The sequence below is a fragment of the Halyomorpha halys genome, unplaced genomic scaffold (genome assembly GCF_000696795.3).
Source record: "Halyomorpha halys isolate HHAL.00 unplaced genomic scaffold, Hhal_1.1 Scaffold84.1, whole genome shotgun sequence".
NCBI classification, from domain to species: domain Eukaryota; kingdom Metazoa; phylum Arthropoda; class Insecta; order Hemiptera; family Pentatomidae; genus Halyomorpha; species Halyomorpha halys.
This window is the reverse complement of record NW_027110155.1, coordinates 283,240-301,282: the sequence shown is the minus strand read 5'-3', so window position 1 is coordinate 301,282 and position 18,043 is coordinate 283,240. Positions and strand designations below refer to the sequence as shown.

General features: G+C 30.2%; 1 protein-coding gene across 1 annotated transcript; it reads right to left on the bottom strand.

The window, feature by feature from the left end:
- Nucleotides 1–269: 269 nt before the first annotated feature.
- Nucleotides 270–4,708, bottom strand: LOC106693030 (uncharacterized). The gene is made up of 2 exons (XM_014439329.3): nt 4,602–4,708; nt 270–687 (listed from the first exon to the last, which is right to left on the bottom strand). The coding sequence occupies exons 1-2, from the start codon at nt 4,620–4,622 to the stop codon at nt 427–429; spliced, it is 282 nt and encodes a 93-aa protein (XP_014294815.1). The 5' UTR covers nt 4,623–4,708; the 3' UTR covers nt 270–426.
- Between the last annotated feature and the right edge of the window lie 13,335 nt (nt 4,709–18,043).

Here is an 18,043-nt window from a genome sequence, read left to right as displayed (position 1 = left end):
TTAAGTATACATCCATACATACTCACATACAACCTCAGTAGAACTAAAGTTTAAAAAAAAATGGTTTATTTATATAATTTATTTTTTTTTGTTAAGAAGGCATCTCATTTTAACTTTGTTTGTATATAACTAATACTTTTAAGCATCCTACTGCAATTTACTGCTTCTTTGTTTTCTTTCGGAATTTCAAGGAAAATCAGATTTCATTCAATGGTAATTATTTACTTTAAAACTATTGTGGTAAGGAATGAAAGAAAAATATATACAACTTAGGAATTTAAACAGAATTTATTTCGGACGGATTTAAATAGTAGCGGAATCGATAGTACAATTGCTGTGTTTAAAAATTGTTTAACCCCCTGATTCAGGAGGCGAAGACTTGCCGAAGATCAAATAGCCAGTGTTTCATCCGTGTACTGTCAGTTCTCAGACTGCAACGTAGGACCTGAAAGGGTAAGCTGAGTAGGCAGAGTAAGCATATGGGTATGCAGAGTATGCCGCTGGAACTGCTGGGATCGCTGCGGATACGTAGGCTGTCCTCTCGTATTTACCGGGGTAGTAGGAACCATCGTCGAAAGCGTAGGACACAGGGACTGCAGCATAGGGGGAAGCTACCAGTACGTCCTTCTTGGTCCTTGGAGCTTCTTCGGCGGCGAGGGCCAGTGCGAAGACTGCAGCGAGGAGGATCTGAAAGAAAATTGAATTATTTCTAAAGACATGAAAACAAAACGTTTACAGATTGATTTTGATCTCAGTATGAAGCCTTAATAAATGTTATTGTTATAATAATAAAGACAGACTTTGTATACTTAATAAATCTTCTATTAATTTATATTTACATTGGCCTTAAAAAATCCATCCTTATTTACCAAATTTTCAAGGGAAACCTACAGGCATTGGTTCACCGGTTTCAATTAAACTTTTTTAATGATACTGAGTTAAAAAATATTAGACAGGTGTCCCAATCCCTAGGTAAGGGGGTAAGGAATCCCCTACCAATGCGCCTTAGGAGCCGATAAAATATATATTTTACATAATTTTATATAATATTGTATTCCAGCTTTGCGCTGAATTTATGTGATAGTCATTACATGAATCGTCATTAGATTTTATTTTTTGTGCAGAATATGAGAAAAAGATTGTCCATCGTGCATAATGAGTTTAATTGTAAAAAAAAATCCCTTGAAGAAAAAAGTGGCCAAAAAAGTCAGATTCTTTTTTTTTCCGCCTTTCAGCGCCTGAAATCCTTAATTACGAATTTTCATTTAAATAAAAACTTAAAATTTTGAGACTTAAATCAATTATCATATATGTCTTAAAATACTTCCTTATAATCTTAACCAAATCCACCGTTTCTACGACTGTTGGAAAGCTGAATTTCCGCGATTCGAAACTAGACCGACATCTATTTTATTTTATGCTTTCATAAAGAAGACAAAGAATCAACAAAAAAAAATACTCAAACCTTTGATTTTATATATCCGGTTCTAATCTGCTTTGTAGGTCCGGGCGGTTTATTTAGCCCTAAACCACATTTAATTACTTGTAGATTAGTGGAGTGGTGTAGAAGCTATTGTAATTTTTGTGATTTCCAAAAAAGAAAAAAATTGTGTATTTTTCGATTACATTCAATTCGATACATTTCAATTATGTTAATGACGAATTTGGCAAGATTTTTGCTTTTAAAAAATTAGTTTTTTTTTTTTTATGTGTCCTTTGGTTTAGTACAAAAAACAAAATATATGACTCTATTTAATTAGAATTGTTAAGTAATATGCTATAAATACCCATGTTATGATATTTTGAAATCTTTATTTTGTTAATAATATGTGTTTAATAAAGTACTACAACATATTGGTGTTTCTTAAAATTCACAGAAATAATTAAATAAAATAATTTCCTAGCATGTTTTTGTCCTTGAGTACTATATCTATAGTATAGAGGTAGTATAAAGCGCTATGTCAGAAAATTATTTAAATAGTTTATGTGATTTACGTGCCGTGGATTTTGAAATTATGACTTGTACTACTTTATTTGCATTCTTAGTTTACATTATTTGTTCTATCTACTCTGAAAACGAATGATTTGGTGAATGAAACATGTTTATTTCAAAATTTTCCTCACTTTTTTAAAAAACAATGTTTACTTCTTATTTGGACATTATGTTGTAATTATTTTTTGACGTGACAACGTCTTATAAATCATTTTGCGGGATGCCATGTTAGAAAAAGTGTGCCGTAACGGAAATTGACTTCGTTTAACATATGGATATTATATCATATGTATAAAAATTAATTAATGTATAACCAAGCAAAAATAAATATCTGAATTCAATATGTGAACTGGTTTATTATTTCAAATATATAACATTGGATTGATTTTAATTTATATTTATGTAATATTAGCATAGAGTATACGTTGTCACGGAAATATGTCGCCTCGGCGCGAAGCGCCGAGGCCTACACGGGCACGGTTTTATTCAATAAACTTTTATTTAAACTTATTTGATCGTCTAATTCAAAATATAATAAAAACATATGTTTAATAATCAGCAGGACATAAAGATTTGGTTCAAAATTATAGGAATAAAATATATTCTCACAATTTCTCTTTTATTATATTTTGGTTATAAAACGTTTGCGTTATGAAGAATGCAGACGAAGTATAAAGATTATGGCTGCAGTTGCCATAATCTTAAAAGGAGATTCATAAATTCAGTTATAAAAGTTGGAAGTGTTCTTATGCCTTTTAACGATGCCTTTAGGTTGTGATTTTATCTTGAATAATTTTTATATGAAGCTTAAGCTTCACTGTGATTAGAGAAAATATTTTTCACAATAAAACATAAAATTTGTTACCTTTAATACGTCTATATATGAGACGTTCTGTCGTAAAGCATGGTAACTGAATTTTTAATGAATACAATTTTTTGGGATCACCGGTTTTTTTAATGGCAATTTTAGAGATTTTTGATGGAATCGTCAGGTAATGTTCTTAAGTGAAAAGTTTATATTAAGTTATTGCAAGTGCATTTTGTAATTAACAATAATTAATACTGTAATTAACAAACATTTTAACTTTGTAAAAGTTCTCCTTTCCTCAGGTAGTACTTGCTAATTTCCAATAATATTTATGTAAGTAAGGTTTTTGTATTATCTAAAAGTTGAGAGGGTTTTCCAAGTAAATGTGATAATAATCGAAATGTAGGAAAAGCTTCTTGTCGTTTGATATTTGGATTGGTAAGAGGTTTTGACGAAAATTAATACAAATGAGCATTTAATGGGATATTGCTTAAATCATTTTCAATGAATTCATAAATAAAATATTTAATGTTATTTTGCCAAGAGAATTGTAAATTATGAGACAATAAAATAAATAATATATAAAATGGATTTTAGTCTCGACGGTTAGAGATGAATATAAAATTAAGTTTGCACGTTATGAAAGTGTTTACTGAAGGAAGTAGTTTGGTGCGAAGGAACATTAATATTGTCATTTGGTATTTAGAAAGTTCTTGAAAGGACGAAATATAAGGAAATAAATAATATAAAGAGGTTATTTAGGTATTTATTTTTAAGTAATCGTTCCTTTTTTACTTTTCATTTTAGTTATAAGGCCTAAAGGTGTCGAAAAAAATCTTATTCGCAGTTTATACTGGAAAAACTTAAGGCAATGTTTTAGAAAACCGAAAGGATGAGATGGAATATATCTGTTGAATATTTATTGGCACAATCAACGAAATCAGATCCATGGATTTTTGTTGTTTGTTTCATCAACACTGCAAATCTGGGATCAACTTGAATGAAAGGTGATTGTTAAAATGAATGGAAGTGTTACGAGGGTTGAAGGTCGGTAAATTTTCATGCATATTGCTATTTAATGATTATGTATTTTTTATTTATTGAAATTTAAAAGTGCAGCTGTTTCATGCAACTGTTACAATATCCTAAGAATTTGATTCATAAATATTTTATTAGAGCAAAAGTATTTTCTTCTTTTTTATAAAACAGACAGAAAATAACTTAAAAACATTTTTAACACCAAACCTCAATTTTTACGTTTAATCATATTATCTTATTGAGGTAACGTGCATAGTTTTAAAAATAATTTGTAAAACAAATATAAATCTGTTCCAAACGATTTATTTTTTCAAAAAAAGTTTTATCCACACTTTTTAAAATGAAATTAGATAAAAACTTCTTGTCGGAATGAATGTTTAAAGCTAAGTAGGCCGCCTTAGAAATGATTAATATTTGAAACATGACATTGGAAATAAGTATTTTAAAGGATATAAAGAACCTCAATCATTTGACTAATCCTAGCGGGATATATGGGTTTGTATTCATTTCATTCTCTAATCCTTCCTATAATATTTCATTTTTGAGAAAATGAATTATTAATTATTACATTCTGTCTTGTTGATTTATTATCTTTAACTAAAGAGACAAATTGAAGTAAGATTAAGAGAATTATTAATAACTAAGAAAAATTGTATTCAGAATCCTAATCAAAACTTTATCTTGTTTAAGATATTATTTGAGACTTAAAGAATTCAGATGAAAGAATTATAAATTATATAGAAAGTATAAGATAGGACTTACCAGAGCCTTGAAGTATGCCATTGCTGTGGTCTGCTAGGGCTGACTATGCCGAACGAAGAGACGATGTGTCTTATATAGTGGGCATCGCCCGCCCCGCCAGGCCTATTCTAGTCCTCTCATTGGCTGACCTTATCACTAGCGTTGATAACCAGCATCATCTTCTGGACCATTTGGCGTTCGGACCAAAAGGAGCAGGACCGGTAGCGGTGGACGTGGGGTCCAAGGACGATTCATGGCTGACCACGCCCTGTGCAATGACCCCTGCTAGCCTTCAATCATAACTAGAACCCTTATGCGGTAGTTTGATTGTTGGGCCCTTCGCTGGATTGTAAGTAGATGTCTGAAGGTGGTTATTAACATAGTCCGTCCAAATGGAGTGATGGACAAAAAAACGATATAAATGAAACGAACTGACAGGATTATTTGGATATCTCGTAAATTCAATATCCATTAGCTTGCTCCATCGAGCCATCTGATAGTGTTTAGGGGTAAAACCGTGTGGAGTGACACTAAGTCATCACTCCAATCGGATAGTGTCAGTTTCCGATCATGCAACACTGCTTATAAAATATTATTTTTATTGTAATTATTTCTAATAATTTTATATTTTTGAAAACATTTTTGATTTATATTTAGAATGATATTATTACTTATTATTGAATTACATATTTCCCAAACTATTTCATTTTCTTGTTCGTAAAATGTAAATTGTAACGTCTCAACACGACTTTGTACTAAAAGTTATAGAAAGATTCTAAGCCTAACCATGCCTATAGAAGGTTTGCAATCCATACTACCATGACATAATAGAGATAAATAGGACAATTAACAAATTAAAAAAAAATAATAATAAAGGCGTTCCCGAAAAAATTTGTATTGCTCTATTGTATCCAGTAGTAGCTAAATAAAAAAAAAAACTTCGGGATAGGGCTTGTCCAATCAGCTACTTAAGATGTAAATCAAAATATTTAATAACATTATTTTCAATACTTAGTTAAGTGCAGGATTTTTGGTGTAGATTAAGGGAAAAGCAATCTTGCTGTTATTTTGGAGAACTTATTTACATTAATATAATATAATATAAGTGTTTATTTTAAAGTATAAAAAACGATTACCATTCTATCTGAAGTAATTTCGCTTATATTGGAACTGATTTTATGATTGAAGCGATGATGGTTTTGTTAAACATTCATGTAATCTGCCCTGATAGAAAATCAGTCCTGACGATTTGCAAGTAAATTAAAAATAAATCTTACCAACATTTGATAAATTGAATTAACTACACTAATAAATAAAGATTGGAATTATCCCATTCGAGACCTACAACTAAAATCAAAATACCTTCAACTCTCATTTCCTCTGAAACTAGCAAACGCGTTGTGCCCAACAACAAAACTAGTTCCATTTTCAAATGGTCTTAGTTTATCTTAGCGATAAAGTAAACTCCTGTGTAGCCCGCTTAGTCATCGAAATATATATAGTAACTTTCGGCATGAGAAATAGCGAATACAATAGTAAGGCTAAAATTCTACTTCGAGGTTTTGATTCAGAAATCCATCACTTTCTAGTAAATAATTTATAATTTATAGTTTCTTTCAGTATTATCATAGGATATTATTTAGTCGATTAAATGTTTATTTTATTATATTAAAAAAAACCTTTATTTAATTGATAGATATTACAATCTGCCACACTATTGTGGGCAATAGGTAATAGTGATGAATGATTACATTCATACTAAAATAACATAAAATAAGTTCATAAGAATAAATAAAATCTCTCTTAAAATATATACAAACAGAAGGATTAAGAAAATGAACATAATCAAAGTAAATAAAATAAAAACAAGTATGACAAAATAAATAAATCCAATAAAATAATAATAAAAATAATATAATCTCTAGTCACACTTACACTTTTATATACAAGATTTACACAATCGACCTGAGGTTCCCTGAGCCCACTCTATCCCCCACGTGTGAGGGGTAAAGCAGAGCTCAAAAGATCCCAGCGCATCACTGGTAATGAGCCAGTGGAGGCTGAGCAAGTGCGCTAAAGCCGCAAACACCCAACTTGAGTGGAGAATATGACCATTGCCAGAACTCCAATTTTCAATTTTTATTTTACAATAAGTCTCATGGCTACTGCCGTTTCAACCTTCTTGGTGGGCTGTAGGGATGGGTGGAACTAGATAAGGTTTGAACCAAAGGATTGGGATGGTTGTAAAGGTTTATATGGAATTTTGAGAATTAGGTTGGTACCAGGTCAAGGACAAAAGGGATATGAAGGTTTTTTTGCTCTGTGATCGTAACTCAGTAACACTATTTTTTGAAATTATAATTTATTCTGATTGCGGTACTGAATAATACTATATTATTTGTATAAAAAAATCACTTTGTATGGTCTCCATTTACATAAGTATATTTTGCTAATATTCTGTACAATAACGCATAATTAATCATTTACACCCTCTACCTGTCAATCACGGTAATTTTAACACTGTGGGATATTCAACACCCTGAATTTTAAATATGAAATTTATACCTCGGTTCATTCAGGCTATAAATGAAAAAAAGGAACCTAGTTCATATTTATATGTATGTATTTTTTTTAATAATTTATTTATAGTTATTTACAACTCTATATAAATATATACAACAAGTAAATTTGCTGTTAGTGATAAAATGTCATGATAAAAACATTTGAAGAATCGACCCATTGATAGAACTCCAATGTATGTAATTAAATTTATTTTTCTGAAAAGTTTAGGGGTACGTAGATGCATATTACAAAATTTTCTAAAATTAATTATAAATAATTGGAGAACCTAATGCGATTTAAGGTTGTTATAATCGAATAAAATAATTAATTACAAGAGTAAAATTATTTTTGTAAGGTAATTCTATGAAAAAGACTAATATTTCTATTCCAAAACATAATTAACAACCGCCAGATGTTTCCCCAAGTTTGAAGACCCACTTTATAAGGCTGTGTGGACACCAGAAGGGCTCCCAAACCCACAGGGTTGACTCATGACTCTAATAACTTAATAAACCTTATCTGCCACCCGAGTCCTTAACAGTTGGTTGCCATTCTGCTCCTTGGTAATTTCAAAATAGATTTTCTCAATTTTCAAGACACTGAGCTAGCATATGGTAGATTTTCATATAAAATATAAACAGAACAGAAATTACCAAAAAAAAATAATATTTTTACAATGATAATCGTGTGAGGTCTCTCTTCAACCCCTGATTACACTTTTCGGGTATTCCAAACGTCCTTTCACCCCTCTAGGAAATATTCAGTCTCAAACTTTGTTAATGGAAAACTAATTATCACAGGAATTCTAAACTTTATAATTAGTTAGAAATTTTCGTTATTGTTAGGCCTCGATCATTGTTAAATTTGATCCGTGCCTTGGCGCAATTAAAGTTAGTGGTCGTGGAAGATGTGTGGACATTGATTTGAATCTAAATATTTTATACATTTACGCATTGCTTAATGTTGTAATAATTCAGTAACAATTCAGCACAGTTTCCCTTGTTCAATCTTGTCAGATTATTACAAACTTAAGGGTTCCATTTTTCCCATGATCTTTTATGTATTTAACACATTTTTTTCTTCTCTCCCATCGTAACTGTGAGATTTATCTGCTTTATGTAAAGGCTCCCATGTTGTGGAGAGCATATGGTCTTGGAAAAATATATTTATTTTAATACAAGGAAGATAATTACATTTCAGGAAATACATTAATTTTGATAACATATTTTGACATACGAAAATTGTAGAAAAATAAAGTAAATAATTTAAAAAAATGCAAAATAAAGTATGGTAATAAGAAATAATTATGTTAGAGGAAGATAGTCCGGGTAGCAGTCAATAAAGGTACCAAAATAGTAAATGAAAACTATTTATTGTTAACCAACGTTTCGCTCCACTTTGCAGGGTTTCGTCAGGGCTAACTGAACAAAACATTTTTTAATTTATTTTTCTTTATTTATTTATTGCTATTTACAACTGTACATTATAATACAGTTAGTAAATCTGATCTAAGTTAAATTGGAGTGTTACAGGCGTGTAGAGAAACTACCCATTGGTAGCACTCTAATGACATTTTCATTAGCTGGTCTCGTGGCCATCTTCTTTTCAGGCGCCTCGGAGGATTGTCAGGAATGGAAGAGGATGCAAGATTAGAAACTAGGGGGTTTGAGTGGTTAGAGAGTTTATAATGGAAGGAGTGATATCTGGTTCGGGCTAGAAATCGGTTACATAGGGAACATTAAGGTCTTTATGTATGATTTTATTTGTGACAAAGTAAGGAGCATTGAGGATTTTATGAAGGATTTTGGATTGTAAGGATTGAATACGAGAGGAATTCGAAGGTTTAGTAGAGCCCCAAAGCTCAACTCCATACGACCAGATTGGCCTTATTACAGTCATGTAGATCAGTCTTTTGTAATGTGTTGGAAGTTTAGACCGTTTGTCTAGTAAGTGCCGTAATAGTCGAAATCTACTTGCGGTTTCCTGTCTTTTCAGTCTTGTGTGAGGATTCCAGGTTAATCGTTTGTCCAAATGTAGTCCAACGTAGCGGATCCGTTCAACAGGGGTAAGAGGAACATTATTAAATGAAACTGTATGGCAGTCGGTAGGTTTACGACGAAGGGTAAAGGTGATTTGTTGGAATTTATCTTAATCCTCCAATTACGACACCAATCTTCGAGGGCTGTGATAGGGGATTGGAGGTTTTGGGATACAATTAATGGGTTATTATTAACAGCTGAATAAAACATTAAAATAAAAATTTTCGTTACTTCTAAAATGTTTGTATCTTGTTTATTAATTTAGCTCTGAACTAAGTTTCAGTACTATAATAACTATAGACCATTAGCCATCTTTCAAGAATGCCTTATGTGTGCATACTTCACGTCACACCTTAATAATTTAGGATTTATGTAATAATTGTTTATAAATGTTTAGGACTGTCTGATATATCAAAGACTCTCACAGAGAATAGTGGAAAAATATAATTAGTATTAAAATTGTTAAGATCTCAAAATATACTTGCAGAAATATTATATAAAATAAATAGATTTAACAGGAAAAAATGAATTTTATACTAACAGAAATAAACGGGGTTAATATCCAAATCGTTTTGCGCCATTAAACAAGAAAGAATGAACGAACGAACTATGCGTTGGCCATGATTTGGTGTAATGTTCCCTTTGATGGCGGCTGACCAGAATCGTTACTTTGACACAAGACGACAGGAATCCAATCAAATGGGATTTAACAGTGTGGGGGGATTGAAGCCTCACAGAGCAGGTCAATTAGTGCGTCTATACGGTCTCGTTTTTGAATGTAACAATAGGTCAATATTATATAATAGGTCTCTTAGGGCTTGGTCTCTCTATTTTTATAATTTTTAGTTTATTCGCAGTTCTTTTATCCTATAATAACTACCATCCATCTTGTTTTTTTTTTTGTTTTTTTTAAAGAAGTTTGCTTATTTCTGATGGGGTTATGATTGCTTTTCCTCGTCACATAGTACAAGAGCCGGGAAGAAAAAAAAGGCAGTTATCTCACCCCAATTTTTGATTACTTTAATGGAAACTATGTATAATTAATAGTCAAACTTGATGAGTCTGCCAAGTATAGGTAGGGAGAATAAAAAAATGGTGGCTGTTTCAAAAGCTTAAAAAACACTAATTTTTCATTAGGAGCTCTATATCTTAAAAACTACTAACAACACTAGAAAACCTAAGAGAGTATTATTTAAAGAAGAGTAAATTTGCTGAAATATTGGCCTTAAAAGAGGTATTTACGTTCAATAGTTCTCGAAATATAGCTTTATAAAAAGCAAAATTTCTAAAAATCTACTGAAATATTAGTAGTTAATTTATTTTGAGAAATCTATATCTTAGGAACTATGTGACGAACAGGTGTCTATTAGCACTCAAATTAAAGCTAGTATAATGGACTATAAAGATGTTTATGACCTTTACCTTCGTTAAAATTATAGTTTTCATGATATATGCTAAAATATATTGATTATTAATGAAATGTTGCTTTTTAAAAAGCTATATCTCGAGAACTACTTAACGTAAATAACTCTTTTAGGGCTCATATTTTAGAAAATTTTCTTATATTTAAATGACCTTCTCTTAGGTTTTCTTGTGTTTTTCCTACTTTTTAAGATATAGAGCTCCGAATGAAAATTTTTTTTATCGCTTTGAAACAGCCTCCATTTTTTATTCCCCGTACCTATACTTGGCAGATTCATCAATTTTGACTAGTAATTATACATAGTTTTCATTAAAGTAATCAAAAATTGGGGTGAGATAACTGCCTTTTTTCTCCTCTTGGGCTCTTGTACTAACAGGAGTGGGTGTGCATCTCTAGCAGAGCGATGGACCTTTTAATTTCCTACGATTCCCCCATGACTTGTACCATTATAAATTTTACTTACATGCCCAGATTTTGTGGTTAAATCCCATTTTATTGGATTCCCGTAATCTCGTGTCAATTGAGTCCTATTTCATTCACAACCAGAGAAAAAAGAGTGGGGCTGACTCATACCCCCTATTAATGTGTCTATATTCCTTAGAATTCTCACATCCAACTATTACTCCAAAATGTTGATTTGTTGAAAATTGTTTGATTAATGCGAACATCTGTCCACTGATTCCTATACGGTATATGTTCCTATAAAGCTTTGTTAATATAATGGAACGATTTATATTGTCAAATGCTTTCAGTATATCAAAGAAGATAGTTCTTACTCGTTAATAAATGCATACTGTCTTCAATGTTATCAATTGGTCAACACACAGTTTTATTGGAAGATCTGTCATATGATATATGTGCCAGAGGTCTTTGATTTAAAACGCTCGGCTATCGTGAGGGGTTGTAAAAAGGCAATCCAAGGTATCCTTCATACCCAGCTATATATATAGCATACCTCCTATATGTACGTACTAAATACCAATTAAAATCTTTTCAGGAGGGTTCGAAAAAAAAAAGTTTTATAGGTCTAACTCTAGACAATAATTTTTTTGAAAACAGAATTACACTTTAATTTTCTGGAAGGTTTTTAATTTATTCGTTCCAATTTTCCTTGAAGGTACTTATATTCGTGTTCACCCTGCATTTATTTGAAATTCATATTAATGTATAAAACGGATACGGAATATATAGATTACTTCATATTGCAGATAAAAAATATTAATTTTAATAACTTTATTCATAAAGTGTAAAGCTTCTTAAAAAAGTTAATTAATTACGCTTGTAAACTGGATTATATTCTATATCCAATTTTATTTTAAAAGCGTAATTATTCGTATTTACTTAAAATTTATTTCTAACAGAGCATATATAAACAAATATAGTCAATATAAAAAAAACTATTGAATAATAACAAAGTAATTTATATAAAAGATAAATAAAATTGAATTGAGGTAAAAATAAAATAAATATACATTCGCAAACCTTTTCCTTCAGCGCCTTGAGAACTTCGAACGAAGATTTGCCACCCTCTTGTGGAAAACAAGGCTCTAAGAAATCCCAACGCTTCTCTACCTCATATTGAGTGCCAGTGAAGACTGAGTGAAAGTGCTTAAGCCTCATACATCCATGACTTGAGTGGAGAAAGCTACCTATTTCCAGAATTTCAACAGAAATTTACGAAATATTTTAAAGCTAATAAGGGTTGCTTCAACCTTAGAGGTGGATTATAGGGAATGTCGGTGCTAAATAGGGATCGTGCTAATCGACTAGGGAAATTAGTGATATTATGATATGTTTAGAAATAGGGATGAAATAAATTCAAAGCCCTATGGGATGTTAAAGTCATGTGGCGTTAGGTTTTGTTTGTTCCGTAGTATGACGTATTGACTGTTTTGTATGTAGGAATTTGGTCTGAAAGGATTCGCTGCGCTTGTTGTTCGAAAATTTAGCTCTCCTACAGTTCGAGTCCATAGTTCCAGATTAGTTTTAATATGGTCTTATATGCCAGTAGTTTGTTATATATTGAAAGGTATCCTGTATTCACTAATGTTCTTTCTTCCCCATTTAATTGAAACTCGGCTTGGAATGATATTCTCTATAGTACTTTGATAAACCCCTCTATAGTTTATTACTAATCCTTATGTAAAAATAAATTTTTAGGCTTCATTTATATTATATTTAAGCTTATTATGGCCACTAAGGTCGAGAAGTTCTATCCAAAAATTTTAATATCATTATTTTGTTTGAAAAGATTTTTATAGAATTTTTTTTTTTAAATTATCCATGTATTAATAAATTTTTGTGTGTGAGCGCGAACGCATGAGTGTGTATACCTAAAAATTTGTATGCAGCTTTATTATTATTTTAATTCCTTTTTATTATTTTTTCAGGTAAGCTGATATCCTTTTAACTTAATTAATTGTGATGTTGAATATGGTAAGTTTTTAGATATTTTTTATTTTTATTTAATTTATGCATAATGCTAGTTCTTATATGAGAACACCCTTTCCAACGTTTAGTTTTTCTTATTTATTGTTTTAGTATTTTAAGAAATACCTCTATCGTTCACATCTTAATTATTTTATTTATCATCTTTTACGTTATAAACTAAATCTCAAAAAATTTCTTCGTTTTCTTTTTATTTCGGACAGGTTGTGGAAAATTAATGTAAAAAATCTAAATATAATTTTTTATCCATTTTATAATGTTTTTAAAGCATCCAAATTGATTAAAAACCTGTATATAAACTAAATATGAATAAAAAAAAATTCATAATTAATTTCTATTTTCTTATCCTACGTCTAAAATTCTAAAGAAGCAGAATAGAAAACCGAATTCAGTTTTCGAATTGATTAAAACCTGTAAAGAAGAAAATGTTTGTATCCACCCTTAAAATTTCTTTGTGGATTCAGTATAATTGAAAGGAAAGAAAAATCCTTAGTCTTTGCTAGGTTTTTGAGCAAAAAGGTTCTTTATCAACTGTTGTTGTTCTTCTATTTTACATCTTCTATTCCAGCTCTAAAATTGAAATAAATATTTTCTGTAAATTTCTTGTTAGCCTTATGAAGCGTGAAGTAATTATATTAAATAATTATAATACATAAATTATAATAATTATAAATTATAATCAATTATGTATTTTAACTAGTATTTTTAACGTTTTATGGGAGATTAAAAATATTATCTTTGAACGAAAATAGTTGGTCACCATATTCGTTGATCTTTGTTAACCGATGTTTTTGATTTTTCACTAGTCGCATTTCGTCACTTGAGGAAGCTTGCAAAAAAAGTGCTTATTGTGGAATAAAATATTATTAATTGAATACCTTTTGATTGAAGAGATTTGCGATGACATACAAACGAAATGCAGAGGAAGAAGAATGTCAATTTAATTGGTTATCTTTGACTACCCAGTTATCTTTAGCTCTGAAAAAAACTTTGTTCATAATGTCAATTGGTCATCCATTGAAAAGAAATAAAATATTCATATATTTCATAAACCATTTCAAGATTATCTTGCTTGGCAACTGAATGAGGAGCACGAACTACACATATCACGTGTTACTTCCCATGCTATGATTACTAATAGTAAATCAAAGGAATGAAATCGGTTGAAAACCCTAATTAAGGGAACCACCAGACTAGAAACATTAGTGCACATAGAAAGGTAAACAATTAAAGCAAAAGAGAGTGTTAAATTTAATCATTGACAAAGGAATGAGAATTGGATTGTGAGATGAGGATAAAATGACTCCTGAGTTATAATCGTATTGCACTAAAGCATTTTCTGTCCTTCTACTTAAGAAGTCAAATACCAATCAAATAATAATAAAATACCATCAAGTTTATGAACAGGTCATATAAATGATAATCGGGTGGTTTATGATTATTAATAGTGTTGTTATGCGATTTGGAGACTAAAAAATGAATGAAGTAGTATCCCATGACATACACCAGGTTAAGAAAATAGGTTCTTAGAAATAATATTTGATGTAAACTACACCGGAAACGTTGGTTATAAAATACACATTTTGAGAAGAATCCTCCAAATATATGATTAGTGAAATTTCATGATTAAGGCTATTAAATTTATATTGTGGCAATTATTGAGTTCTCTCATCATTTTCCTGCGTATTGGTATTTGACTTAGTTTTCACTGCTTTTATCAAGTAGATAATTGATTCATTAAAAATTAGTGAAAAACTGAAATTAAAAAAAATATTATTGTTTGAATACAATTATACTATCCTTAAACCTTATGTTTTTGAAATGCAAGTAAATAACTGCCTACTGAATGTTTCTTAAATCAAGGAACCATTAGTTAAAAAAAAAATATTAATGCTGGAGAAAGACAGCCCATCTAATATCAGTTATTCAAAAACATATCCAGTACTGGAGACAGTACTTCATTCCAAGATATGGAATGAAATATTTATATTCGTGATTCTTTAAATTAAATTTTAAAATTAAACTAATCATTTTTAATAATAAAAAAAATGCATCTTTATCCTACAGATTTTAAATTTTAATGCTTTTCTCTTGACGGTAAATGTTATAAGTTTAACAATCTTAATACGATTGACTTCTAATGAAAATGCCTTTGAGGATTGGAGGCGATTCCCTCCAGACGGATAAGTTTAACGAGATAAGTAACCCCTGGAGGAATAAATGAGATTAAGTCCGTAGTAATCCAATAGCCCAGTGCGCTGGACTTAGCGGGAGACCTGTAAGCACATAGAGCTGGTTGTCATCAAGGAACTAGGAGTTCCAAGAACATAATCTTTTTGTAAAACATGCTACAGTTTGTGGCTAGAACTAACCTTATAAATTGATGATGTAATAATAACGCTTTAATTTTATTCAATTTAGAGTATAATAATAAGTTACATTTAGTATTAGTTTAAAAACAAACATACTTATAGGAAAAGCAAATAACAGCATTATTTTCTAGGTCAAAAGAACCTGTTATTTTTTAATTTTATATTATTCATTTAAAAATGAAATCCAATATGGTCCGATTAGATGACAACATCCATCGGTCGGTGGCAAAATAACACATAAAATTGATACTAATGTCTATTATATGTGAAGTGTAATTATTACGATTTTGACTATTAGGGCGTTGTTCACAAGCCTTCAGGCTATGCAATTTTTAAGCTAGAACAATACAATTTAAATTATCCCCTAGTGATAAAATTAATAATTCAATTAACAAATACTAAAATAAATGAAATACTAATTATTAAAAAAAAAATAATAATAATAACTCAAAGGACTTGAAGTGAGTAATAAATCTGCAAATTTACAATTAGTGAATTAATATAATAATGAGATTAAAACAAGATGATATAGACTATGATATGAATAAGGATCCAATAATATCTAAATATAATATCTAAATAAATAATATCTATTACTAAGCACACTGTTCCTTTGGCTTTTTAAATTACGTTTTAGTCCGAGGTGGTTTATTAATTTTTTAATTAGTAATTTTTAATCATAAGTAGCCGAAGGTTTAACTAGTGGATTTGGAAGATTCCTTTGTTTTATTTGAAAAAAAAAATCGTTTAACAGTTTCTCAAGGTGACTATGGCCTAAACAATTTTTCAAAAAAAATAAATAACTCATAACTAGGGATAGGAATTTTATGTGCTAAAAAATCTGAAATATGTGCTAATAAATTGTCAAATATTTAAAAAAATATGTATTTATAAATGATGTATTATTAAACAATATAAATTACTAATTAATTAGTAATTTTATAACTTAAAAAAATTTACATAAATATGTATATATGAATAATATTTTAAAGAAATTATGTTAAAATATGTACAAAAAATGTACTTAGAGAAAACATAGCTGTTCAATAACAAGACATTAATATGTAATTGTAATTAAACTAATTAATAATTACTTAGAATGAATTATGAACAAATTATAAATGGAAATAAAGAATAATCGTTATTAAAAAGAAAAAACTTTATAAAAATATTTAAAACTTTGAAAGAAATTTAGCAGGGCCAGTTACACAATTATTCCAGATTTTCAAATAAAATCTTCATCGGTTTGACCGCAGAATGGACTTGTACCGGCTAAAAGATCTTTCAACATTTACTGATGTTATAGGGGCATACTTAAATGAAACTATTTCCATTGCATCTGGTTTGGTATTCTGCATTTGGGCGGCTGTGTCATCATTTGATATAATAAGAAATTAAGTCCCTTGCTCCTTTTAATTGATTCTGAGATATTTTCGATGTAATTCTGTGTGAAAATTTATTTTTGCCACTGCTTTTAATTTGTGTTCAAAGATGAAGATATAGAATTTGTACTCACTCTTTATGATAAATGATAAATTTCACTTTCAAGTTTCTTGCGTTCTCTTGAATTTTACGTTGTTGCTGCGAAAAATATATATACAATTGAACAAATAATTTAAGGAAATATGTGATTCAGGACAAAATACCTAAAAATTTGTTAAAAATAACAAATATTTCAGAAAATATCTGATTTACAACAAAATATGTAAATATATGTAAAAAAAGGCCAAATATTTAAAAATATGTGAAATGGCTTCTTTTGGCCAGAAATGTCTTGAAACATCTATAGTTAGTAAGGAATCGCTGATATCATGGTCAGGTAAAAATATGTGAAGACATAAAAATAATATCCCTAGTTAGTACAATATATAATTAGAATATTCGGTTTTATTTTTTAACAGCTTCGGTGACTGAGTTGTTAAAATATGACCTCTGCAATATGAATTGATATTTATGATCGGAGAACAGGAGCATGACAATGGTTTAGAGCAGTGGGTAGGCGGTCGGTCATTTGTCTGCGTCGTGGAGGGCTAGGCCTGGGCGACATCTGATCTGACTAATTCGGAAACGATTGGAGTCAGCTGGCTCATTCGTTAGCTTTCAGGAGTTTGCAACATCTATCTATATTCCTGTGGTACTGACGGCGCTGTTCAAGTGTGCTCCGGATTATGTATAAAATAACGTTTTGAAAATCCCATAAAAATACTTTTTTGTTTTTTTTAATAATTTATTTATTGATGTTTACAACTGTATAAATATATAGGCATCAAATAAATTTGCTGTAAGTGATATTATGCCATGATAAAAACATGTGGAGAATCTACCCATTGATAGAACTCCAATAACATTTCTAAAGGAGAAGATTCCGAGGCCATCTTCTTTTTAGACGTCTAGGAGGATTATTAGGTAGTGAAGGAGAAGCCAGGTTAGAAACGAGTTGGTTTGGGTGGTTGGGAAGTTTATTATGGAAGGATTGGTATCTGGTTCTGGCCGAATAGACAACATAGGGAACATTAAGGTCCTGGTGGATGATTTGATTTGTGACAAAGTAAGGAGCATTAAGGATTTTACGATGGAATTTGGACTGTAAGGATTGGATTCGAGAGGAATTAGATGGTT